The 26902-nt window shown below is 46.5% G+C and overlaps 1 protein-coding gene across 14 annotated transcripts in view; it reads left to right on the top strand.

Annotated features, from left to right (window-relative positions):
* Cacna1d (calcium voltage-gated channel subunit alpha1 D) overlaps nucleotides 1–26902 on the top strand; it is a 301017-nt gene that overhangs the window by 179873 nt on the left and 94242 nt on the right. For all 14 annotated transcript variants that reach the window (XM_060390786.1, XM_060390779.1, XM_060390778.1 and 11 more), the window contains one exon: nucleotides 17815–17984. In XM_060390786.1, coding sequence (XP_060246769.1) covers nucleotides 17815–17984 — 170 coding nt within the window. The remainder of the gene's footprint in view (nucleotides 1–17814; nucleotides 17985–26902) is intronic.

Here is a 26902-nt window from a genome sequence, read left to right as displayed (position 1 = left end):
ACAAAAATTAGGCTTCAATACAAGAAGCATTTTTTAGATATAGGTCAGAGAGAGGTGGACACAGGGGAGGGAAGAGGAGAGGTGAGGGAGGAGAGCAGAGGAAAGGAGAGGGAGATAGAGAGACAGAGATCCTGTAATAATCAGGGTCAGTTCATCAAGATGCAGTGACTCTGCATGCTTGTTCCTGGTAACAGATGCAATGTGTGTAAAGCCAGACCTGTCTGAGTTAAGTGGAGACATTGGCGAGTCCACAGATGTCGATGGAGATGTCTTTGGCCTCTTATCAGTGATTGATAGGGAGAGGAGATTAAGAAAAACAGGCAAGTATCCAGGTTATAGTTAGGCTAATAACTATCAAACAACTTTGCGATTGACTCTATCAGAACACCATGTGCTGTTCTTTTGAAGAACAAAGAGAACAGCCACATAATGGCTATGAAAATAATTTTACTGAATCTCAGAACTGAGCTGGAGAGATGGCTCTATGATTAAGAGCACTTGATGCTTTTCCAGAGGACCTAGGTTTGCTTCCCAGCATGGTAGCTCATAACTGTTTGCACCCCAGTTCCTGAAGAACTAATGCCCTCTCTTGGCCTCTGTGGCACCAGGAAGGTATGTGGTACCCAGGCATACATGCAGGCAAAACACCCATACATGTAAAATACATTTTAAAAAATATCTGAAGATTGGCTCTTGTAAAGTATGTTTTTCTAGGGTCTGTAGATGGCACAGCAGGCAATTGTCACCAAACCGGACAACCTGAGTTTGGATCCACAGGATTCCTATGGTGGAAAGAAAGAACTGACATCCTCAAGTTGTTCTCTGACTTCTACGTGCCCAGAATAGGATGCACTCTACCATAAGCAATAAACAAATAGATGCAATTTTTAGAAATTAAAGATCCAAACAATAATGAGAAAATATGCTGTTCTAAGTTTTATGACTTTAAGAGAGAAATCAATGACCATCTAATTATAAAATCTCTTAAATATTTTGGAATTAATTGATCATGACTCAAACTATGAGAAGCACTTGAAATACTTTAACTAATCCTGAGTCCAGTGTCTCAGCATTTACACACTCCATCTAAGGCAATGTTCTAGGGAAGCTTGCTGCGGCATCCATAGGAAGCAAGGGTTAATTTTGTGACCCACCTCCCTCGACTTAAAGCCTTCCAGTGCAGAAAGAGGAAGAACAACCAGGACAAGCAGGAAGAGTGAAAGACCAGATGGGGACAAAGTGGTCTATGAAAAGCTCAAGAAAGCAATAAACACAACTAAAACTAATTTTAGAAAGAAAAAGAGTGGATCACCAGTAGTAATAAAAGAACAGACCACAAAAAGAAAACACAGACATTAAAACTTTGATAAGAGAACAGGGAAAACAATTTTAGGACAATATATTCAGGAACTTAGCAGGTGAAAGAAATGCTTTGAAAACAGAAAAATAAGCCATTCACTAAGAAATTTTTGATCTGATTACATATTTGTGCTTTTTTGAGATCTCACTGTGTAGCCCTGGCTATCCTAGAACTCGTTATGTAGATCAGACTGGCTTCAAACTCAGAGAGGTCCACCTGCTTCTGTCTCCCTGGTGCTGGGATTTAAGGCAAGCACCATGACACCAGCTGTATTTACCCTCTCTAAGATTCAAAAATGAAAAGTTTCAAAGGACACTAATGGACTATATTGGATTCTTTTCAGTCTAGGAGAAGTTTTGTCACTTCCAGAAAATTAGCTATCTGATAATAATGCCAAAATAGTCTCAGTACCCAAACTTACAAGAACAGAAGAGCAGTACCCTTCATGGTTACAGACACAAATGTTCTGAAGCATTAGCAAGCAGCATCTCAGCATTTACTTTGTATCACTAGATCTTTGACTGTGTGAAATAGAAATGCAAAGCCAGTCCATTTGCGGGAAAATGCAACGGTGTGTTTTTACCACATTAACAAGGGGAACAAGCACTCATGTGACTCGGTAAGTGCAGACAGCACTACTGACCAGTTATTCTAACAGCATTGTTAATTCTCGGCAAGCAGAGACCCTGCGCTGAAGCAGCAGCGGTTCTCAACCTGTGGGTCATGACCCCTTTGGGGTTTCCCATGTCAGATATTTACATTTGTAATAGTAGCAAAATTGCAGTTAAAAAGTAGCAAGGAAATAATTTTATGATTGGGGATCATCACAACATGAAGAACTATATTAAAGGGCAGCATCTTTTTTTCTTTTCTTTTTTTTTTTTTTGGATGGGAGAGTTTCAATGACTGCTTCTGTTTCCTTGGGGGATATACGACTATTTAATTGATTTACCTAGTCCTGATTCAGCTTTGGTAAGTCGAATCGATCAAGACAATTGTCCATTTCATTTAGATTTTCAAATTTTGTGGCATATAGACTTTTGAAGTAAGTCCTGATGATTGTTTGGATTTCCTCAGTGTCTGTAGTTATGTCCCCCTTTTCATTTCTGATTTTGTTGATTTGGATGGTGTCTCTCTGCTTTTAGTTAGCTTGGCTAAGGGTTTGTCTAACTTGTTGATTTTCTCAAAGAACCAGCTCTTGGTTTCATTGATTCTTTGAATTGTTTTATTTGTTTCTAATTGATTGATTTCAGCCCTGAGTTTGATTATTTCCAGCCATCTACTCCTTTTTGGTATGTCTGCTTCTTCTTTTTCTAGAGTTTTTAAGTGAGCCATTAAGTTGTTTGAATGTGCTGTCTCGAATTTCTTCTTGAAGGCACTTAGTACTATGAACTTTCTTCTTAGCATTGCTTACATTGTCCCACAAATTTGGGTATGTTGTGTCTTCATTTTCATTGAGTTCTAGGAAGACTTTAATTTCTTTCTTTATTTCTTCCCTAACCCAGCTGTCATTTAGTAGCAAGTTGTTCAGTTTCCATGTGTGCGTAGGCTTATTGCTATTTCTGTTGTTGTTGAGGTCCAGCTTTATTCCATGGTGATCAGACAGGATACAAGGGATTATTTCAATCTTGTATCTGTTGAGGTTCACTTTGTGACCAACTATATGGTCTATTTTGGAGAATGTTCCATGAGGTGCTGAAAAGAAGGTAAATTTTTTTGTGTTTGGGTGAAAGGTTCTGTAAATGTCTGTTAGGTCCATTTGATTCATGACCTCTGTTAGAGACATTGTTTCTTTGTTTAATTTCTGTTTAGTTGACCTGTTCTTTGTTGAGAGTGGGGTGTTGAAGTCTCTCACTCTTAATGTGTGGGGATCTATGTGTCATTTAAGTTTTATCAATGTCTCTTTTACAAATGTGGGTGCCCTTGTATTCGGGGCATAGATGTTCAGGATTGTGATGTCTTCTTGTTGGTATTTTCCCTTGATGAGTATGAAGTGTCCTTCCCTATCTCTTTTGATTAATTTTGGTTGAAAGTCTATTTTATCAGCTATTAGAATGGCTACTCCTGCTTGCTTCTTGGGTCCATTTGCTTGGAAAGCCATCTTCCAACCCTTTACCCTCAAGGTACCTTCAATGTCTATCTTTGTGCCTTAGCTGTGTTTCTTGTATGCAACAGATTGCTGGTTTTTGTTTACGCATCCATTCTGTTAGTCTGTGTCTTTTTATTGGAGAATTGAGTCCAGTGATGTTGAGAGAGATTAATGACCAGTGGCTGTTAGATCCTTTGATTTTGATGTTGCAACAATCAATAAGTGGGACCTCATGAAACTGAAAAGCTTCTGTAAATCAAAGGACACCGTCATCAAAACAAAACGACTGCCTACAGATTGAAAAAGAATCTTCACCAACCCTTTATCTGACAGAGGACTAATATCTAGTATATATAAAGAACTAAAGAAGCTGAAAAACAGCAAACCAAGTAATCCAATTAAAAAATGGGGAACAGAGCTAAACAGAGAACTCTCTGTAGAGGAATATCAAATGGCAGAGAAACACTTAAAGAAATGCTCAACCTCATTAGCCATTTGGGAAATGCAAATCAAAACGACCCTGAGATTTCACCTTACACCCATCAGAATGGCCAAGATGAAAAATTCCAGTGACAACACATGCTGGAGAGGTTGTGGAGAGAGGGGAACCCTCCTCCACTGCTGGTGGGAATGTAAACTTGTACAACCACTCTGAAAATCAATCTGGCACTTTTTCAGACAAATGAGAATAGTGCTTCCTCAAGATCCAGCCATACCACTCCTAGGCATATATCCAAAAGAGGCTCAAGTACACAATAAGGACATTTGCTCAACCATATTTGTAGCAGCTTTATTTGTAATAGCTAGAAGCTGGAAACAGCCCAGATGCCCCTCAACTGAAGAATGGATGCAGAAATTATGGTACAGCTACACAATAGAGTATTACTCAGCAATGAAAAATAAGGACATCATAAAATTTGCAAGTAAATGGTGGTACCTAGAAAAGATCATCCTGAGTGAGCTGTCCCAGAAGCAGAAAGACACACATGGTATATACTCACTCATATAGACATATAATATAGGATAAACCTACTAAAATCTGTACATCTAAAGAAACTAATCAAGAGAAAGGACCCTGACTAAAATGCTCAATCCCCATCCTGAAAGGCAAAGAGGTTGGACATCAGAAGAAGAAAACAGGAAACAACCTAGGAACCTGCCACAGAGGGCCTCCAAAAGCCTCTGCCCTGCAGACTATCAAAGCAGATGCTGAGACTTATGGCCAACTGTTGGGCAAAGTGCATGGAATCTTATGTAAGAAGTGAGAACAACAGAACCAGAAAATTTGAACACAGGGAACTTCCCAGAGTCTCATACTCCAACCAAGGACTATTCATGGAGATAACCTGGAACCCCTGCACAGATGTAGCCCATGGCAGTTCAGTGTCCAAGTGGGTTACATAGTAATGGGAAGAGGGACTGCCTCTGACATAACCTGATTGGCCTGCTCTTTGATCACCTCCCCCTGTGGGGGGGGGAGGGGAGCAGCCCTACCAGGCCACAGAAGATGACAATGTAGCCACTCCTGATGAGATCTGATGACTAGGATCAGAAGGAAGGAGAAGAGGACCTCCCCTATCAGTGGACTTGGGGAGGAGCATGCATGAAGAAGGGGGAGGGAGGGTGGAATTGGCAGGGGAGGCAGGAGGGGTTTATGGGGGATACAAAGTGAATAAAGTGTAATTAATAATAAAAAAAATTTTTAAAAAAAGGGCTGCAGCATTAGGAAAGTTGAGGACCATTGCTCTCCAGCAACCTGTAGCTGACATCACAGTGACTGAAGACTAACCAAAATGCTTTTCCTAAGACTAGTAGCAAGGTGTGGATAAGTCTGTCAGTTCATTTATTCAGCATTGAGCTGATAGTACTGGGCAGTGCATTAAGGCAAGAAAGGGATAAAATGTAGAAAGATTGGGGGAGGAAGAAAAACTTAATTCTATTCATAGACATGATTGTTTACATGGACTAAATAAAGAAGACAAAAGCTTATTGGAACGGAAACCAGCATATAGCAGAGTCACGGGATACATGTAAGCATACAAGAGTTAATTTTATTCCCACATACAAACCGTAGGGAGAATCCCCACAGCGAGCACCAAGGAGTGTTTGCGGTTCCCTAGGTAGACTGAGGGCTGAGGAGCGTTTACTACTCTAGGGCAGCATCCCAAAGGGCTAGAGGGTTGAAGAGAAGGCTGTGTTGGTGACAAGCAAGCTCAGAAGAATACTGATGATGGGACGTGTGGAGACTAGGAAGCAAGGGCAGAGGAAGTGGCAGAGACTGTGAGGAGGCTGACAGAGGACCTCTCCACAGGGATGCCATCCTGCAACCTGATCTCTGTGCTGAGGTCTCCACATCCCTTGGCTGGCTCCATCACATGTGGCTGTGGCCTCTCCTCTGCCCTGGGCCACTGGGACCCTGACGTGGCTGTCAGTTTCCCCTGTTGCATGGAGAGGGTGGGACTTCAGAAGCCAAAAGTCCTGGCTCCACTCATGTCCCACTTCCTAGAGACGTGACTCGGTTCATCACAGTTCGCTTCTTGTGCTTGAAATGGTACAGCCCCATTTCTTGAATGTCCTGGGGATGAAGAAGACTAATGGGAGAGACTTGAAAGCCTAAAACCCCTGTCCACATGTAAGTTGTCATGTGTGTCTGGCTGCACTCTCCTAGGAGAGGAAAACCCTTGTCCAGAGTCTGAACATTCACTTGCTAGTGTTTCTCTGCAGGGTTCCATGTCTTTCTTACTATCGTTAGACATTGGTTTGGATCCAAGGGTGGAACAGTAATCTGCTCAGAACTCCCATCATTCCCTTAAAGTTCTGCTTTAAAAATAAATCTTGGTTTAGGTTGTTTACTGGCATCTTCAGAGCCTGCAAGCATTTGGGGCTTTCCATCTCTTGAGCCTTGAGGACTTTTGCATCATCTATAGGACTCTGATGCAATGAGAGGCAGACCCCACCTGTCATTTTCTTCCCAGGGGGGTCCCTGTCAAGAATTATTAACTGCCACTTATGAATAGGCTGGCAGACATGCCAGGGAATTCCAGCTGCACCTTATCCCTTACTGGAAATGATTCAGCATCAGATTGTGCCTGAGAGTGTGATGGGGGCTGCCAGGCAGAGAAGGCTCCCTTAAGGAAGGGAGTCTGTGACTGCTGATAGGCAGAGTTCCTAAGGATGGCAAAGGAAGGTGGAGAATTTCCAGCCCCTTGCAAGTGGCAAGCAAGGTGCCTCTGGCCTGTCAGAGAGCTAGAGTGTGGCTAGGAGGCTTCCAGGGAGCTGCGAGGTAGCTGCCCAGCAATGCAGAGGAGAATGGATATGCAGTTGGGGGCCTGCTTAAAAAAGTACAGTTTGAGCTGTGGATACTGTTCCAGTACTGAATGGTTCTGAACTATAAAACTGAGGTAGGGTGAGGAGAGCCTGGGAGCAGGGTGTGGCGTCAGGGGTAGTGCACAAAGGTGCAGACTTGGAAGATCTTGTGCTCAGGGTCTCTCTGATGGGGAAGTGAGATCTGTGGGGTTCAGCTGTCAAGCTAGGGTGGAACTCTTTGAGACGAAGTATAGAACTGTTGCTCATATCATGGTTCATATGGTACCTGGGGTTTTATCCAGCCACCAGGCTCTGTTTAAATTAGTTTGTTTCATTCCATTCTCCACACCACTTTGGTACAGAGAGAAGTCTTTGCATCGGTTTTATAGGTGAATAAGGCTCCTAAGGTTCCTATAGAAAAATCAAGACTCAGAGAGATCCCTCAGTTTCCTCAGAGTGACGGAGCTAGAAGAGGCAAGGTGATTATTAATGGAGACAAGTCTCCAGAGCCCAAGCTGCTTTTCCACTGGCCACAAGCTCTTTGTCTGTCTGACAAAGAGAACCCCTGTGGCAGGCTACCCACCCAGAGGCTCAGCAGGTACCCCTAAGTGGCTTGGAGCTTCATGCCCTGACATGATGGTCTTCCCAAGTCTAATTGCCCAAAGCAGAGAAATCAGCAGAATATCTTATGAGAATTTGTCCCCACCTTCTACCTCCCGTGTGCCTCGTAAATCTGTGAACAAGCCTCTTTGTGGCTATTAGTCTGTTAAGGCCTGTTAACTGGGGAGCACATCCCGGGGTCCCTGTCCTCTATATTTTTTAGCCACTATGCTTTTTGTTGGTAGCTCACCAGGTGGTTTGCCTTTTACACAGAGGGTAGGATTTGAGTTGGAGTTCCTTGGTACTTCTTTGGAACATTCTGATGGGCTGGCCCAATTCCAACCTCTTGGGTCTTGGTTGTTGTTTGCCTATGATTGTATGGCCCATTTCCCCATATTGCTTATCTGACCACTAACTAGTCTGTGGCAGGCAGTCTAACTGGGACTTTCATACAATATCCTATTTTTGTTCTTAAGAAATGTGTTCTGAGACTACTGGAACCTTTAAATACGTTTATATTTTACAGTCCTGCCACCCTCCCAAGGGATTCTTACCACTTTTTTTTTATTAAAACAACAAACAAACAAAAAAACTATCTGACAAGTCTAGTGAGATATATTTCTTAAGTAGAAATATTTAAAGGATGCCATAAAATATGTGGTAATAGTATTTCAGCTCACCTGGCCACATGATGGCTTCCATTGAGAGAAAGCCTTGCCTGGCAGGGAGGCTGTGTTGGTGAAGAGTGTTTGAAGAACACCTCTGAAAGCTTGCCTTTAAAGGCCGAGAGAAGTCGCTAACATCTAGCACAAATCCTGCAGATTCTCATTGGCATTCTAGAGAAAACAGTTTTCCTAGAATTTGTATGTCTTTGGTAGCTATTGAGACCAGCCCTTTGAAGAGAGACAAGTCCTTCCATCTTCAAACAAGGAAGTACAGAAAATGCAGCTAATGTTTCATTCTAAGATGTCTGAGGTACTTTGCTACTATGTTTGTGTATTTTAGACTTAACTAGGATTCTTGCTTAAAATTTTTTACGTGAGGCTGTGAGGTTAAGTTTCAAGTGATAGAAACTTACCTGGGCCCTTGTGCCCAGATGACCCAGGAGAGTCCCAGTACTCATATCTGTGATATTACTGTCAAGTTTTTACTTATTTTAATGTCAAGCATTTTACTTATGCAAACACCCACTTACTGATCTGATTCTTATTGACTAGCCAGGGCTTGTGATAAGATCCAGTGCCTCTTTCTCAGCGTTTACAGGCTGGTGTGTGGAAAGGACCACTAAGTAACCAACAGATGCGGGGCTCTAATCCAGGGCATTCACAGGATGCAGAAGGATGGCCTTGCAACCACCCCAGCTGCAGGCGGACCTGCAGCCAGTGAAGAACACTGAGATTTGGGCACAGATGAGTGATTTGGGCACAACCGAAGATCATGTCAAGGAAGTGGAGGTTAGAAATGAGTCAGGAGTCACAGGGCAGGAGAGCTGGAACACCCTGTCTGCTCAGTGTACTGCCCAGGGTGAGCACTACATGGAGAGAAGCCCTGGGCTCTTAGTTTGGCACAGATGCTGATTCCTGGGTCTTCTGTACATCAGATAAAGCAACCTAGTCATCAAGAGCAGTAGATACTGGCTTTCAAAATGGTTTGTCCCCTCCAAAGATGGAAACTGTTTCCTGTTTAAATCATTTTCGCAATTTTTTTCTATTCTTTTCTTTTTAATTTAATTTAATTTATGTATTTATTTATTACTATTTATTCACTTTGTATCCCCGTTGCAGCCCCTTCCCTTGTCTCCTGTTAGTCCCACCCATCCTCCCTCTTCTCCCTCTATGCCCTTTCCCTAGTCCCCTGATAGGGAAGGTCCTCCTCCCCTTCTATCTGACCCTAGTCTATCAGGTCTCATCAGGGCTGGCTGCATCATCTTCCTCTGTGACCTGGTAAGGCTGTCCCCCCCAGGGGAAGGTAATAAAGGAGACAGCCCCTGAGTTCATGTCAGAGACAGCCCCTGTACCCCTCGCTAGGGAATCCACTTGGAAACTGACCAGCCAACATGCTTCCCTTGAACAGGGGGTCTAGTCCTCTCCATGTGTGGTCCTCATCTGGAGCATTGGTCTCTGCAGGGCCTCCTGGGCCCAGGTATTTTGGCTCTGTTATTCTCCTCCAGGTCTTTCTATCTCCCTCTTCCATAAGGATTCCAGCACTCTGCCCAAAGTTTGGCTATGTGTCTCAGTATCTCCTTCAATACTCCAGTGGCTAGAGTCTTTCAGAGGCCCTCCGTGGCAGGCTCCTGTCCTGTTCCCTCTCCTCTCCTACTTCTGATGTCTATCCTGTTTGCCCTTCTGAATGAGGATTAAGCATCTTCCCTGGGGTTCTCCTTGTTGTTTAGTTTCTTTAGGACTATAGATTTTAGTATGTTTATCCTATATTATATGGCTAACATCCACCTATTTCTTTTCTTTTTGGCTTTTTTTGTTGTTGTTCGTTTGTTTTATTTTTTGTTTGTTTGATTGTTTTTGTTTTTCAGGACAGGGTTTTTTTGTTTAGCCTTGGCTGTCCTGGACTCACTTTGTAGCTGAGGCTGGCTTTGAAGTCACATGGATCTGCCTGCCTCTGCTTCTCTGAGTGCTGGGATCAAAGGGGTGTGCCACCACACCCGGCTTTACAAACTTTTATGTTGGTGAAAGCTTGAAAGACTTGAAGAGGAGAGGTAATTTTGAGATAATTTCAAAGCAAATACCACAGGAAAATGCTAGAAGACACGGTGACAGGAAGCGACAAAATCCTAGGATTCACTGTGGAGTTTGTTTCAGTCAAGAATCCTTGAAAGATAGCTATGTTTCATTGTTAACCTTCCTCTTCCACAGAGTAACCCTGTGCACAGGGCTCTCTGTCTGTTTTCCCTGGTTCCTTTGACCTGGCAGAATTCCCGACCTACTTCCTGGCATTGAGTGCCTCACAGTGGCCAAGGGCATGCTCTGTTCCAGGTAAGCCATAGGGCCTTCCACTGAGGGTCCTGAGCACCCCCCTCCCACCTCCTCCCTGAACCATTCACCAGCCACAGAGAGACCATGCTGCTGAGGGATGCAGGTTTCTCATGGTGAAGGGACTCTTGGAACAAGCATGATACTTTTGATGAACTTTGACTTGAACAAGTATGATTGATTAAATTCCTTTGCCCTCTATGAAACATCACATATTCCTGCTAACTCTCTACACAATTGTTTTCTCGAACAAAACCTGAGCCTTTGTGCACTCCAAAGAGTTAGTTGAGGGTACAAGAATTTTCTTAATGTCTTTGAATTTCTTAACTCCTCCACCCACATCTCTCCCTCCCTCCGTTCCTATCTTTATTACTTCCTTCCTTTCCTTCTTTCTGTTTCAGACAAGTTCTCATGGGGCCCAGGCTAGCCTTGAATTTGGCATGTAGCTGAGGCTGGTCTTGAAGTCCTGATTCTCCTGCCTCTACCTTCCAGGTACTAGATTACAAGTATGTGGCACCACTCCCAGCCACGCTGCCCTTTCATTCTCTGTCTTTCTGTTAAGGTGTGTGTATGGCTGTGATTTAGGTCTAAGGAAGGTTGCTCTCTATACTGAGGAAACCAACCTTCAACAGCCCTGCCCCCGTCCTTGCTTTTATAAATGCTGCATTTGGTTTGGGGTGAGTTTCTGAGTCCTTTGTTTTATGAGAAACCAGCATCCTAGTGGTTGGTGGCCTTTCTTGTCTTAGGGCTCGTGAGTGAATATATGTGTGGATGTAAAGGGATTTCATCTGCTTGCCTTCCATTTATAAGTCTGGTTAAAAACAAATAGCAAGAAAAAAATCCCGTCTCTAAATTAAGATGATTCCCAGTGGTCCATTTATTTAAGAGGGCATACAAGAAATGAAACTTCCCAGAGCAAACCTCATGTCAGCCTTTTGCATTTGGGGCAGTCACATTTGATCTTGCTCCTGTGTTTGTGTGCAATGGCTCAGTGCAGGCTGACTGTTCTTTCACTAGGATTTTAGCTAATCAAGGGGTTCCAGAATTCACCATGTTAGGACCTGGAAATCCTAGGTATGTCAGGACTTAAGGGATTCTCTGAAGACTATGTGGGATATGCTCGGGTCCTGAGACTCCTTCCAGGTGCCTGGGTGGGAGGCAAGGCTCCCTTCCAGGAGGCATAAGAGACAATGATAGGGAGGTGTGCAGGAAGGGGCCGTCACTTTATTCCGGAGTTGGGGCTCTGTAAGAAAACCAGAGTGTGTGGGAAGCAGAAGAGCATGCTCTTCTTTACTCATCTGTTCCTTGTTCATCATGTGTCCTTGGTGTCCCCTCCCCTTGCTAACACAAGCAGTGAGGTCAGTGGGACCATGGGAAGGGTGCTTGGGTCAAAGCCTTGTTAGCCCAGCTGTGACCTGAGCCCATGACAGGACCTTGTTAATCCTCAGTGTTGGCCTTTGTGAGATGAATAAGAACTCCTGTGTTCTGCCTGTGTCACTGAGCTGTGAACAGCACTTGAGACAGTGAATATAAAGACACTTTGGAGATTCTAAATACAAATGTCAGCAAAAGTGAGGTTTTTTTGTTTTGTTTTTGTTTTTGTTTTCTGTTGTTGGAGGAGAAGGAACATGGCATAGACTCAGTCTCTCTTACATAAACCCAATCCACTTTCTCTAGTGCATGCTCTGATTCTGCCAAAACTGCTCCTGTGTTCCGTTGTGCTTGTCTTTGGGGCCTTCTGAGTATGAAGGAGTGGTTAACCACCGCAGTATGGCTAGGCAGCTGTTTCTTCTAAACTCACTCAGCTGTTCATCTTCTCTAGTGTTGATGCTTTCAGACACCCCATCTGCCAGGTTTAGAAGGGAGCCAGACTGCTGCCCGGGGAAAGGAACAAAATGGCACGATGGAGGAGTCCAATTCACATCAGGTGGCCTTCTGGCTTTCCCTTATTGGTCATAGATTAGGCTGGGGAGCTGAGGACTACAGTTGAAGACAGTGTGTTAGGATGCTGGCTAGGGTGCAGACAGAGTGTCTGCAGGCCTGGAGAAGGCAGACTTTGTTATAGACCCATGTTAAACATTAGTGCATTTCAACCTGTCTCTACCCCTTCTGAGTTGTTATTTCCCAAGGCAACCCAGTTCCTCTTTGGGGAACCTGGGCTCTTAGAAATTGTGTTAGAATCTGATGTTTTCAAACTCCGTTGGCTCCTGGGCACCCAGCCTCCTCCTTCCCAGGGCAGCCTCTCAGAGAATGAATACCAACTCTTCCCATCCACCCACCCTGACACTCCTTCCTAAAGGCAAGGAATAATTGTGTGGCAGGTGGAAGGGCATCTCCTGGCTCTTGGAAGAAAGGTCTATAATGGCTGAATGATCACAATGGTATGCCAGACCTAGCAGATGATTAGCATAAACAAGGCAGAGGTGACAGGGACCTTAGAGTGGAGATGGTTGGATCGGCAGTGACAAGTCTCATAGGCTCATTTTCAAATTGTAGTGTAAGAAAATTGAGGCCCTAGAAACTGCTATTTTTTTCCACATTCCTATCAGTGTTAAGTCTATCCCATCATCTGTGTTGACAGAGTTCCCCTGGCCTCTCCACCTCATTTCATCCCTGCCCTGTTCTCTGCTTCACACGTGACACATATAAAGCCAAGTCAGCAGTGACTTTTAGATTTCTGCAGTTCCTCTTGCCTGTGAGGAACAATTCAGAACCAGGGGTGGTTTGCACTCCTGTAAGCCCAGCACTCACAAGTTGGAGGCCAACCTGTGCTTCAAAGCAAGACCCTGTCTCAATGTTCTGCCCTATAAAAAGGAAGCAATTTCAGCCTCTTAGTTTAGAATTTGAGGGTCTTTCTAGACTGCCTCAAACTCTTTTCCTTCACGCTGGGGGTTAAACCTCGGACCTGGGTGTCCTAGGTGTACAGTCTACCGTTAAGTTGTATGCCTGTCTTTCTAGCCTGCTCCCGTGTGCCCGTGATGAGGTACTGAGGAGCAGCAGTCAGCAGCTGGATGGGCTGGTGTGCCAAGCCCCACAGAGCCTCAGTACCCATACAGAGGGCACAGCCACCCCTCCCTCACAGTAAGCATGTACCAGGGAGGATGGCAAGGTTCTGTCTATAGGAGGGCACAGGGACATATCAATGGCAAAGTACCTTGATGACCCAGGGGTATATAGGTCCTATTTAGAAGTAGGAACTGTGGAAACATGTTTTTGCTTACCAAAAACATAGCTTCTGCCATGGCAGGTGAGGCCTACACAGACTGGGCAGTACAAGGCTCACAGTAGCTGTTCTGTTGGTCCGTGAGGGGAGTTTCTTGCTGAGTGATGGCTTCTTAAAGAGGATGTAAGATGGATGGCTTTCTAACCATCCAGCCGTGAAAAGCCCTCCCCATGAGGCCTGTGTTCATACAGGGAATGGCAGGCTGCCGGCGGAGGCTGCTCCAGATGGCATGTCTGGGCCGGGCACATGATCGCAGCAGTCACAGGCTTTCTTTCCCACAGGGGTGTGTTCTGGGGCCTGTGCTTGTGCTCAGTCTTCTTGTGTTCCTGTTTGAAGTGGATGTCCTGGGAGAGAGAGACTTGAAAAGAAATACCCAAAAAAAAAAAAAAAATGGACACCAGGGTCAATCAGCTCTCATTAGGAACATATCTCTCACTGGTGGGCTGGAATGGATGGGCAGCAGCATAAATGTGCAATTGATTAGAACAATTACAAAGCCTTCATTTTTATTATTTTAACTCATACTATAGTCTCATAGTATAGCCCAGGCTGGCCTAAAACTCACTGTATAATCCAGACTGGCTTTGAACACATGCAGTCCTCTGGCTCATTGCTTCACTATCCAAGTGATGGAACTGCTGGTCTGTGTTGCCACATTTGGCCTTTTTATGCCCTTGAGAGGAATATTCTGAGAAATGTGGGTGTGGGCGCCCAGTGTTCTTATACCATCTAGGGGGACTGTCTCTAGACCCTTGCAACAGATGGAACTAGGACACACACATTTCCTCTTATTTTTATTAATTTATTCTCTCATATCTTACATCCTGACAACAGTTTCTGATCCCTCCGTCTACCCCCCATTCCCTCCACCCCCTTCACCTCCTCCCTCCCCACTCACTCCTCCATTTCCCTTCAGAAAAGGTAGACTCCTGCAAGTTCAACATCACCTCTCTCAGCCCCTCAGCCCGCTGAGCCTCTGCACACTCCATAGACCGGAACACCTGGCCCTGCAGCAGGTTCCCACTAGTCTTCTCCAGCCCCACCTTTGTTGTTTTCCTCTGTGAGAGCTCCCTCCCAACATCAGCACTGCCCACGGCAGATCCTGCCCTGGTTCTAAAGTAGTTTCAGAATCATTCCCATCCAGCACACACACACACACACACACACACACACACGAGTGTTCACACATGCACACCTACCAAGCCCAGCAAACAAGCCTATGTGAGTGAACCTATGGCATTTCTGTATTCCTTCCCATTGCTCCAGTCCTGCTCATGACTGGCTGTTGCGTGTCCATGAGCTGCTTCCATGTACTTCTGTCCTCCTTCGGGAAAATTATGGTATTTTTTTTTGAAGCATAATTAGATGAAGTTGTTTTGATTAATTTTTATTATGGGGCATTTTTGTTCCACTCTGTACTTGATTTGTTTTTAAAAATTTATAATGTAATGAACACTTAGTCTCAGAAGTCAAACTATGTAAAATGGTATACTGGGGAAAAACACCCCACCCTGTGTTCTTCTTCTCCCTCCTTCCCATCCGTTGTTTTCTTCTGCTTGTAAGTGCAGGTGCAAAAGCAGGCCGGGAAGGGGGTTGCATGCCTCTGTGCATAGGCAGGTGCCACATGCATGCAGAGGCCAGAGGTCGTTGTCAGCTTCCCCCTCCATAAATCTCTATCTTGTTTTCTGAGACAGGGTCTCTGGTTGGACTTGGAGCTTACTCTTTTGGCTAGCTTGGCTGGCCAGTGAGAGCCCAGGATCCATTTGTCTCTGCTACCCTGGCCCGGGTTCCAGGCGTGTTACCACACTTTCCCCTTGAATGCCTGGCATCCAAACTTGGGTTCTCAGACAGCCAGGAAGCTGCCTCCTGAGATGCCCCCAGTCTCGTCTCCTGCTCTTTCCACCTCTGAGGTGTGCCTCTGTTCCCATTTCCCCTCCTTCAGTGCGAAGGGCAGGGTATTAGACGCACATTTTGGTACCCTTGTTCACACACACTACACAGTTCTGGACCCAGACAAGTAGGCTCCTAGAATGTAACTGTGTTCATATCTTCTGGCCCCTTGCAAAGATCTTTTCATTTCTACCAGAAACTTCATTCAAATAAACTTTTGCCATAGTGACTAGCATTTAACTTCTTGGTGATGAGCACCTTAGAAATAGTAGAATTCTATTAAAAATAGTGTAATGCTTTTTGTCATCCACTGAGGTTGATACCAGATGCAGTAAACTGGAGGTGAAATCTGGTATAGCAGGTGGGGGGGGGGGAGAAGGGTTGCTTTCCCGTGAATAGACAGTGGTACAGGTATTGGCAGAATTTGTTCTGAAAAGTCCTGGTGACAGAAGGGTTTACACATGTCCTCCACCATGATGAGCAAGAGACACGAGAGGCATTTTTGTAGTTCTAGTTTAAACCAGTAAATGTGGTGTTAAAGTAAAATTTTACTCTCTGACATTCTTAGCTGCACAGGATAACATTTAACTAACTTCTGCTGTCGTTTTTTTAAAGAACTCAGATCATACATGAATCCAAAATAAGAGCTTTGTTAATATGTAATAACCTACATTTAGTGTGCTAAGACCAGAATCAAACATGACAAATGTCTGTCCCAGAGTCCTTTTTGGTAAATAATAGGATTGAAAGCCCACTTGATCTTCACGGGTGTTTAAGGAAACAATATCCCGTGGGCACGTTTTACATAGATCTTCAAGGTTTGCTCAAGGGTGCAGCTCTGGATTGAGTGTAACTCTGGGAGTTGAGAAAGTGAGTGACCCAGGCTGAGCGGTGCATTGTTTATGCTTCGGGAAGCTCTGGTTATTTCGGGAAGCTCTGGTTATAGAGGAAACTCGTCTGTCCTCCACATCTGGCTGTGTTTGCATCAGGACGCAGCCTTCCAAGTCTCTTTTTTATTGAGGTCAGAAGGCACTATCCCCAGAAGGAATGCTTTGGTCTGGAGGTCAGAACATATGTCCTGCACACCCTCCAACCCCAGTCCATTATGTCTTGTGCTCTATATCTGGAACCTCCCATGACCTCGTCTCTTCCGCCCCTTTCAGAGGGCAAATGGAGATGGAACAGCCCTACCAGGCCAAAGGTGGATCCTAAGATCTGAATGGAAAAGAGAATCAGGGGCTGTGTATGGGAGCCTTCCTTGGAAGCAGAGAGAAACGCCTGAGCAAAGGTTCCAGTTTTGCTAGATGTTTAAGTGCCTATTCAGCTCTCAAAAGGCCTGGAGTTGAGGGAGGGGCTTGAGGAGAGAGTAGGGAATAGGCTTGAGGAAAGCAGGTCATCTCTCCTTTGCTCTAGTTAGTAAGGTCATGAAAGGGAGCCGTGCTGGCTTTGAATTGAATAGCAGGATAGCAGGTGAGTGGAAGACAGCAGTAGCGGGTGTCACAGTGCTGGGGTCTGTGTGCAGAAGCCTCTCTGCCTATAATCTCACCCGCTTCCTAACAGCTTTAATTGTGTGCCCCAGACCCCTAATTCACATAGCTAGGTGCCTGCTAACAGTCAGCAGTTGGAAATGCAGATGGTTCCTTGTGTGTGAAAATGGGGCAGTTGTGCACCTGACTCTCAGAATTGCCTGAACAGGTGCAGAGTGTTGTGTATGCGCACAGATTATGGGGTTATGGGGTTGCAATCAAGAGAGACAGAGAAAACGACAAACAGTTGGGGACACTGCCTCTGCCAAAACCTTTCCAAGGCAGGTGTCCCCATAAATGGGCAGCAGGTTGCTCTGTCGCTTCATCCCCTCCAGGGCAGGTTGGGAGAGATTGTGGCCAGAGGCAGAGGTTGAAACAAATATGGATACTTCTAGGACTAGAGGTCTTGTCTAGGAAGGGAGACCTGGGCTGCAAGATGGGTCCCTTGGATCCCTGTCCAATGCTCCGAGTGTTCTCTTTGGCCTCAGCTCGTATCACTTCCTTCTGAAGTGGGTAGCCAGGCATCAAAGTGGGTGGAGAGAGTGAAGGGCCACTCTGACAGCCCACGATGTTTTGGGTCTGGGCTGCTTTGTATCGCTGTCCTGAACCATGTGTGTGTGCCAGCATGGTCTTTGCAGCTCTGACACCCACCGTTCTGCTCAGGGAGACACTGTCTTGTGTCCTGTGCACGTGTGTGGCTCCACTGCTGTGCTCTTGTGATTGTGCTCAAACTGCCTGTCCTGCTGTAAGGCCACTGCACAGCAGGACACACGGCTCGTGGCACAGGTCCCCACAGAGGTCCTAACCTGCTCTGCTCTCTTTGCCTCTCTCAGAGAATTCTCCAAGGAAAGAGAGAAGGCTAAAGCGCGAGGAGATTTCCAGAAGCTTCGGGAGAAGCAGCAGCTGGAAGAGGATCTCAAGGGCTACCTGGACTGGATCACCCAGGCAGAGGACATAGATCCTGAGAACGAGGAAGAGGGTGGAGAGGAAGGCAAACGGAACAGTAGGTGTCGCCTTTCTGGTTCCTGACCCTACAGACCTGCTGTGTGATTGAGGTGCTGCGGTGTAGCCCCATGCCCTGCACCCTTTTCCCCGGGCTGCGGGTAAAATACACCTTCCCAGCTTCCCCCTCCCTTCTGCCTGCTCAGGTCATGGAGAAATCAGTGAATCTGTGTGCACTCTGGGTTTCCACCTCAGGTGTGGGCTTTAGGTGCCTATGTAAGCCGGCTGTCTGGTTGAGGAGAGCAGCCGTTTGCATTGTGGATCTTGGGAACTTGGTAAGCCCATGTTTCTGTGGGTGGAGGGTAGAGATACTTCTCAGCTTAGAGCTGCAGGGGAGGGTGGGCGTGTGGTTCCCCATACCTCAGGAGTAGTAGTTCACCTGCACAAGGATTTGAGGAGCAGGCTTCTTCTACCTCTGTGCTGTGTGAAATGGCCCCCTCCAGTGTTCTCCACACCAATCCAAGTGCTTAGGCCATCAGGGCAGGGAGAAAGCAGCTGATTGTGGTAGGTAGTCGTTAAGAGGCCGAGAGTGAGTCAGCGCTTGCTACTTTGCGGCCCACCTGCCTGGGCCCCACACCGCGACACTAGGCGCCCTTAAGTGCTTCCTGCAGGAAGCAAGGCCCGATAATCAGTCAACCCCTGGAATTAATTGCTTTTGCGGATCGCAGAGTCTCTCTTTCCACATACTTTCCCCACAGACGTGCTCTTAGCCGACCTGGGAGCATTTGGACCTTAGGTAAGGGCAGAAATTGAAATCTAACAGTGGATTTGGCTACAATGCTTCTGATTTGTTCCCATTCGGGAATAGTTGTTGGTAAAGACCAAGAACATGTTTCAAGAACAATGTCCCTTGAGAAGCCTAGGAAACCAAGTGTTGTTCTACCACGTAGAAGACATTGAGCAAGCCCTTGCTGCACTGGGCCCTTTGGAGTCATGGTTGGATCCTTTTAGACCCACTCACAAAGGCATGCAGCCAGAGCTTCGGGTCACATAAAGGACAGCGGGTACCTCAGGAGCTGTGATGATTATCTAGGACACATGGGGCCACACTGCATATCCTGGAAGGTCCGTGTCTGTGGAAGAGCAGTTGAGTGTCAGGAGAAAGTTTTTGTCTTAGGACTAGCATGGGTGAGCAAAGGCCATGCTCAGAGACTGTTAGATTGAGGACGGGGGGGGGGGGAGGGGTGTCAAAGGGTAGAGTGAGCTGTGGTGTGCATGTCAGAAGATGTGGGCTTGCAAAGCAGAGCACAGAGAAGCCCACATTAAGGAGCCCGGGATGGAAGGACTGAGCCCAGGTAGCCATTCTGTCCCTTCTAGTCTAGGCTCTAAGCTGCCCTGGGAGAGTATTCCTCATTGTTGTGGGTCTTTGCAGCTGCCTACAAGGTTGGTGTGCTGATAGGGACTCATGAGCTATAGCCTCTGACCTCTCGCCCACTGCAAAAGGGAGGGAGCAGGGCCTCAGTGCCTGAGGATGAGGAGACTGCCCCAGACATAGCGGGAGGTTTTCTGGGGCAGGGTGAGGTGACTGTCTCTCACACAGATCAGGGTTGATGGTGGGTGGTGCTTTCATCTCTGCATTTGCTGATGTGTGTGCTATGATAAGACAGAAGAAATAGGCACAGCTACCCTTGCGAACAAGCCAACCTGAACCCCTGAGGCCGCTATAGGACTTCCGTAGCTTTACCATGGCTGACAACACTGCTTAGGCCCAGCTGCAGGTGCCTCTTAGATTGCTTTCTGTTGATGTGAGAAAACACCATGGAGAAGAAAAGAAGCTTGGAAGGAAAGGGCTTGTTTCAGCTTACTGATTATAGTCCATCACAGCGGGAGGTCAGGGCAGAGGAACTTAACCTAGAGGCAGGAACTGAAGGAAAGCATGTGGAGAATGATGATTCAGGCTTGTTAATCCTGATTTGCTCAGTTTTTTTTTTTTCTTGTACACCCCAGGACCACCTGTCTGGGGGAAACTCATTGTGGGATAGGCCCTTCCACAAAAGTCATCAGTCACACCCCGAAAGACTCGCCCATGGGCCAGACCGGTGGAGGCAATCCCTCAGCTGAGGCTCCCTCTTCCCAGATGACTCTAGCTCATGTCTAGCTGACAAAAACTCGCCAGTGCAGGGCATATAAGCCTTCTCTCTATTTGTGGTACCAAACTGTGGAAGCTGGCCTCCATCTGCATTGCCTTCCAAAGCTCCAAACATAGCTGTATATAAACCAAAGAAAGGGTTGTCCCCTCTTCTGAGCCAAGCGCCTTCTTTTCTGGTTTAAATGCGGCCCATAGAGGGCCTCTTGCATGCCATTGGATTTCCATATCTTGTAGATATACATCTAGCTATAGACAGTAATCCAGCTTCTCAGGCTGCTGTTGTCCATGGTGGAGCTTTTCGTTTTTTAATGGCCTCTGCTGTGAAGCTTGGTTTTCCTGGACGTGATGTCTTCTGATGGTCCCAAAGGGATCACTGTTTTGTGTGAGGTTGGCATCTCCTGTGTCGCTTTCTGTAAAGAACCTGACTATAAGATGGCCATTCTGAAGCCCCTGCCTTTCAGAGAGGTTGCCGTGGAGAGGAGAAGGTGAAGGCTTATAATGGTCACTGTAATGAAAGACCAACAATCTACCCTTAGAGCCCACAGGGTCGCAGTGATGCTAGAGTGCAGGTGTGGGAATGCAAGGAAGGCTTCCTGGAAGAAGTAGCCTCCCTCCTGGGCCCTGAGGGAGGAGCTTTAGCTTCAGAAGGTAAGGCAGAGGGGAATCAGACTGAGGAAGTGGCATGGAAAAGATGCAGAAAGTAACACATGTTCAGATCACTTAAGTGAATCATTTAGTCATCTCGCCACAGAAAGGAACAGAACTTTCTCTATGCCGTAGATCCTCAGAATTAGCCGAGGAATGAGCTCTCAAGCCCATAAAGCCGCACTGCATCTTCCGAGTGTGCACATGGCTTCTCCAGTGCAATGATGAGTGACGCGATGGTTGAGTGATGCAATGGTGAAGCGGCTTACAGTCTGGTGGGCAGGAGCACTGCTTCCGAGGCTGTTCCTAGTTCTTTAGCCAGGTGCTGGGGTTTCCTGCAGCGTGAGGCTCAGGGTCACAACTTCTGGAGTCATCAGATTGCCGGAGCTTCAGTGATTAGGGCTTTAAATAAGGAAATCGATTCTAGGCTGTGAGGACCATGGTGAGTCACATGACTTGGGAGGATAGCCCCCAAGTCACCTTCTGGTGAAGATGAAGATTGGAATCCTGAACTTTCTGGAGGGGCTGTTCTGATAAACTTTCCCTGGCATCACGATGGCTGCCAGCTGCTTTCTTTGTACTAGGCCAGAAAACCAACCACAGGCTTTGGGGGTTCAGCCAGACTCACACGGCCCCAACCTCCAAACAGTGGTGGCCCTGCCACCTGCATGTGCCAGGCCTGGGACTGTCCTGTGCATCTAATTAGCAGGTAGAGACGTGACTCATGGTGGTGTGGTCTCACTACGGTGTCAGCATTATCCCGGGGTGTGTGATTCCCCTCACCTCGTGCTTCACACCTCAGCCCTGCTCCTAGAGTGTCTCTGGGGGAGAGGACAGTGCGGTGCTAGGCTCCTGACTTTCTCCTCACTGGCTTAGAATGGTGACTTGACTGGCCACTCTCTTCAGCTGGATCTTGGATGCAAACTGGCAGTTTCCTCCCAGGTGTTGAGTGGTTGGGACTGTAGAAAGAGGTTCTTCCTGGTGGTGGAGCCAAGGTGAACACAGGGAAGATAGAAGGAGCCGGCAGAGGCTCATTCCTTACTAAACATGGGTACCAGGGCTGGGAAGTCCCACAGCTGGAACTATAGTCATTCTTGCTGCTGTCTGGCTCTGGCAGAACTTGGCATGTGTAGTGGGTTTCTGAAGAGTCTACCAGATCTCTAGCCAATCTCAGGCTAAGGATCTCTTACAGAACCCCTGATCTATACTTTTGTTCAGAAACTGTAGCGCTCTCCCAAGGGATGGCAAACAAACCCTCTACCTCAGCACTTCTGAGACCCACTAGCACTCTTGTCAGGCTCTGGAGGTCCGTTTCTGGTTGCTAGGGCTAGGCTTGTTGTCAAGGAGCAGGTGTGAAATTAACCCCCCGGGAAGTGCTCTGTGATCTACCACCATGGCTCAGTCTCCAGCTCTTACTGTACCTTACAGACCACCTAAGGATCTCATAAATTTCACTGCCTAGACCAGAAGCTCTGGTTCTTGGAAAAACAAAAACAAAAAACATAGGAGAACCTCTCTTTGTATGTTCCTGGGAGCGAGTTCTAGGGAGCTCTAGTCAAAAGCTTCTGGGTCTTGGGCTGCATGAGTGGCTGGATCTCCTGAGGGCCTGGCACAGCTGGTCTCTAACTAGCTATGTGGTGCTGGTGACAGGGGAGTCTCCTGTGAGCAGCCTTGGACTATTTAAGATATCCGAGGTGTAAATTTGCTGTTAGAAAGCTGCTGTGCCACAACTAATCCAATAAACAAAATGATCTCAGAAGTTGTTTCCTGAGCATTTGGAAATTCTCAAGGATAATTTATTTAACTTTTTGCTGAGTTTCAAATTTCTTTAACAAACTGATGTGTGTGTGTGTGTGTGTGTGTATGTGTGTGTGATTTTTTTTTTTGGACATGTGCAGCTGGTTCTTTGTGAACAATGTAATTGTTCTACAGCTATTAAAATCTGGAAGCCTAAAATTCTATTTTAATCTCTTCTCATTGTCATGACTAGTTTTTTATTTAAAAAAAAAGTTAAAAATAATGAAACCATTTTAAAGGGAGCTCATTCTAGAATTCTGACCAGATGAAACAGGGGACCTTCTTGTGGGGACTCTTAAGGACCACTGTAAGTAGTGACAATTGATTCCAAAAGAAAGAATGGGCAGGTACCTGTAACCCCTGTGAATCACAGGCGTACCCGACTATGCTCCTTCATTGGTCCCAGAGTGACAGCCACTGCCCCGCCTGCCCCTCACTGCCTCTTCTACCATGGACCTCAGTGCACAAGGCCACCTGCCTGCCTGGACTACCTGGTTGGCTTTTTGTTTGTTTGTTTCAAAGGTCAGCAGAGAGGGGGTGGCATACCTGTTTGCAAAATAAGTCATGGCAGCTTGTTGGCCCTATCTTGAAAGACTGTATTTGAGGACTGTAGTTCAGTTAGCAGAGTGTTTGCCTGACATGTGCATAGCCTTGGGCCTGATTCCCAGCACCTTACACATTGGACACAGTGTGCCAAAATCTCAGCCAGGTGAGGTGGAAACAGGCTGATGAGAGGCTCAAGGTTACTCTTCAAGACCAGACCTAACATGTGTGAAATTCTGTCTCAAACTAACAAAAAGGAAAAAAGATTGTGTTTATTTTTTTTTATTTTTATAAGACTGCTTTTTATCACAAAATATCCGAGAGAACTTCAGAATTGAAAATCTACTAAAAGCCGTAAAAGATAAGGCAGCAGCGGGTGGCCTATGATAAAGATGCGTCATCTGCCCTCTCTGGAGAAGCAGCTGGCAGCTCTGTAACTGGGGAGACTGATGGGAGGGCCAACCTCTGGGACCAGAGGTCTGACATAGTATCCACTGGTTCATCTGGAGCAGTCATCCGGCCTATCTTTCTCTGGGGTGATTAAAGCAGCATTGTGAGGGGGCACAGAATGTGACATTCATCACGTGGTTGAGCATTCTGTTATTTATTTACCCAAAGATCACAGAGGGGTGATTAGCATTTATCAGGCACTTCATGTGTATCAGATGCTGTTCCTGGGGATGTGTTCTTATTCTTCATGCTGCTCTATGAGATGGGAGCTTGATGGATGAGGAAACCAAAGCACAGGGAAGTTGCGATGTCTCCCGAGGCTGCACAGTTGTCAAGTGGCTAAGCTGGGCTTTGAACCCATGCTCTAGCCCTCCACAAGTGTGGCAGCTCTAGTTGGCAGCATGAGCCTGGGAGAGCGGGTCCCAACAACGAGGCAGACTAAAGTCTCACGCAAAAGCCAATTCTCTTCAGAGCAGCAGTTTATACTTTGAGGGTTAAGAAGAGTCACCTAAGTATAAAGTACACAATCACAAGAACAAGCATATGGCAAAAACATGCTTTTCCATAGAGGTAATGAACAGAGAACAATGGCCAGATGAAGGGAATAATCTGAAGTAAGCACATGAAAGCACATTCCAAGAACAATCCATGTTATAGAGGACCAGAGGTTACAAGACGCTTGTCTTGTTTTCTCGGAGTTTTCTTACAAGGTCTCAGAAATCTCCTCAAACAGTGTCATTCATGGACCAACACATGAGTATTTGAACATTTGTGTCATGCTCTTCCAGGGTAGGTTAGGAGAAAGGGACTTGCAGTGTTAGAGCATGCCCTTTGTAGAAATGTGTTAGGCCCCCAAAAAGGGTAGACTTACGTTTGCACGCCCTTTCCTGTTCCAGCCTGGCCCCCCGTACTGCCTGCGCATTCCCATTCCTGAGCATTTAGACTTTAGACACTAGCTAGCTTGGTGTGGTTACAGAAACACAGCACTGCAAGAAGTCAGACTCTAGAACTGTTTTCCTTGAGCTGAGGTAATGGTAATGCTAGCAGTTATGGGTGCTCATGCCTTGCTGGAGCCAGCACATTGCTTTTCTTACCTTGGTCCCCATTTACTTCTTCCTCCAGCAACCCCACCCCAGGAAGTATATTTAGGCCCAGCCCTTGCTAACATCTTGCATGCAAGCAAATTAGGTAACCAATCATGCTCCTACAGCCAGTGTGAGGTACAGTTGGAGTGACAACTGGATTGTCAGAATCCAAGCCTACTTCCACCTGCCCTGCCCCAGAGAGCAGTCCTGGTTGGCATCATAATACCAGTCCATTCTCGGGGGCCCTGACTCCCTGAAGGGTGCTTTCCTTAGGCACCTACTTAGATGCAAGACCAAACATAAGAAACCTGTGCAGGCTAGTTGATTGTTTATTTGGAGCAGGTTCTCTAGGACAGGTGGACAAATGGCCCATGCTTTAGATCCTGAGCTATAGACTCCTGTCTAGGAGGAGGTGGCAGGTGTGGATCAGAGGCCTGTCTCAGGCGGCCTCTGTTACACACTGGGACCAGCTGCTCCAGCCCTGCCTGCCTGCCTGCTTGGCTCTCACGTTTGCATTGCGCTTGCTGCCCTCTGCCGTGTGGTAATGGAATTGCCTGTGTTCAACCTGAAGGGGTCACTGTGGCTGACTTGCTAAGAGAGGATAAGAAGAAAAGGAAGTTTTGCTGCTTTCGACAACGCAGGGCTAAAGACCACGGTAACTGGCTGGGGTGGAGTTGCTCTTTGGAGGTTCCTTACCCAACACGTCTGGTACCCTGTCCTGCGCATAGGCATTGTTTGAGCTGCATGTGCTGTGTGGTGCATTTGGAAGATGCCTATGTTTTAATTGCGTGATTTCTCTGATGCTTCGTCATGATGTTCTCTTCTTGCCTTTCCCGCAAGTGTGTGGCATTACCAAGATGGCACCTTTTTTGTTTGGTCTGTACCTATGAAGAAACGGCTGAACCAACTGAGGAGCTCATTTGATTCAGTGTGAATATTCTTAGCCTGGAAGACACCCCTCAAAATGCTTTTCCTTAAATGATGCTTTTAAATTTAAACTGTTTAGAAATTCCAATAATGTTATTTGACTGATTTTTTTTCCAGGCTACATGTTTCAGATTGCTTCTTGGCTGTTCCTGGCTCATCTACCCAGGGCCATGCTAAAGCTAGTAGTCTCAGCTTTAAGACACATCTTTTAAACAAGGATAGCCTTGTTTTGTAAACATAAAACTATGTCCTGAATGATACTGATTACACCCCTCACGCAGCCCCCCAGCCCCTTGGCAAAGCATTCAAAAGCACTGCCATATAGATGTTTATGACAAGAACTGGTTTCTTGCCCAGCTGTCTGTGGGTCACTGCTGTAGCTGGATGTCAGCGCAAGCTTTGTCTGGATATTCCGGCGCAGCCAGCCTAATGCAGACGCCAAGATGGACCGCAGTCAGGAAGAGGAGGAATCTTTGAGAAGATGTGAACTGAGGGGGAAACAGCCGACGGCTCAGACAGAAGAGGGACACATTGCGCGGTTTTGTTGAAGTGGTTACTGCCTCCTGTGAGAATGCTGAGCTCAGAGGTTAGGTGGGAAGGTCTGATGGAGGCTGTCCTAGCCTCCTCAAAAGGCCTGAAGAGGGAAGGAATTGGGGGACTGTCAATGGAAAGCACTTGTCCCACAGGGCCCCAACAAGAGGATGAGAAGGAAGATGTCTATAAAGCCTGGGCACCAAGATAGGCCAGGGATGGAGCTATTAGTGTTTACAGCTGGCTGGTGAGCAGGAGGGTGCCTGAGGGCCTCTGTTAAGAGGGGTAACCTTCTTGGGGCCACCCTCCTGAGCAGTAGCTTGGGTTCTGTGATGTTTTGAGGGTGCTGTGGCATCTCCATTACTTCTCTGAGATGGACAGAGAGAGGAAGCCACCTTATCCACTTAGGAAACTGGCTTCCCTGGGTGAGGAGTGGCCTGTATTGATGGGAACACGGGCCAACTCTGCTGGTGACAGGAGGGCAGGAACCCTGTGAGGATATTATACGCCTTTTCCACTGTTAACAAAGAAAGGGTAGATTTCTGGGCACAAGTCTTGCTTTAGACCTGGAGATCTTGGTTTGACCTTGGCCCAAATTTCCAAGATGAGTATGGCTGTCTCACAGATGTCTCTGACCCTGTGTCAGCAGCACACATTAGCACAAGCGTGTGCCAATGCCTTCAGGGGCCACCTGGGACTTTGGGGTCAATCAGGCTTGTCACATCGTGGCACTACTCATGATTGTCATATAAATGATGTGAAAACGGAAGAGCTTGAGGTCAGACCCTTTGCCCCTTGGGAAGATAAGCCAGCTCTTCCACTGATGAGTGTTCAGCCTCACCTCTTGCCCCA

Source organism: Meriones unguiculatus, chromosome 9 (genome assembly GCF_030254825.1).
Source record: "Meriones unguiculatus strain TT.TT164.6M chromosome 9, Bangor_MerUng_6.1, whole genome shotgun sequence".
Taxonomy (NCBI): Eukaryota; Metazoa; Chordata; class Mammalia; order Rodentia; family Muridae; genus Meriones; species Meriones unguiculatus.
The sequence above is the reverse complement of the archived record's forward strand: the minus strand, read 5'-3'. Positions and strand labels throughout refer to the sequence as shown.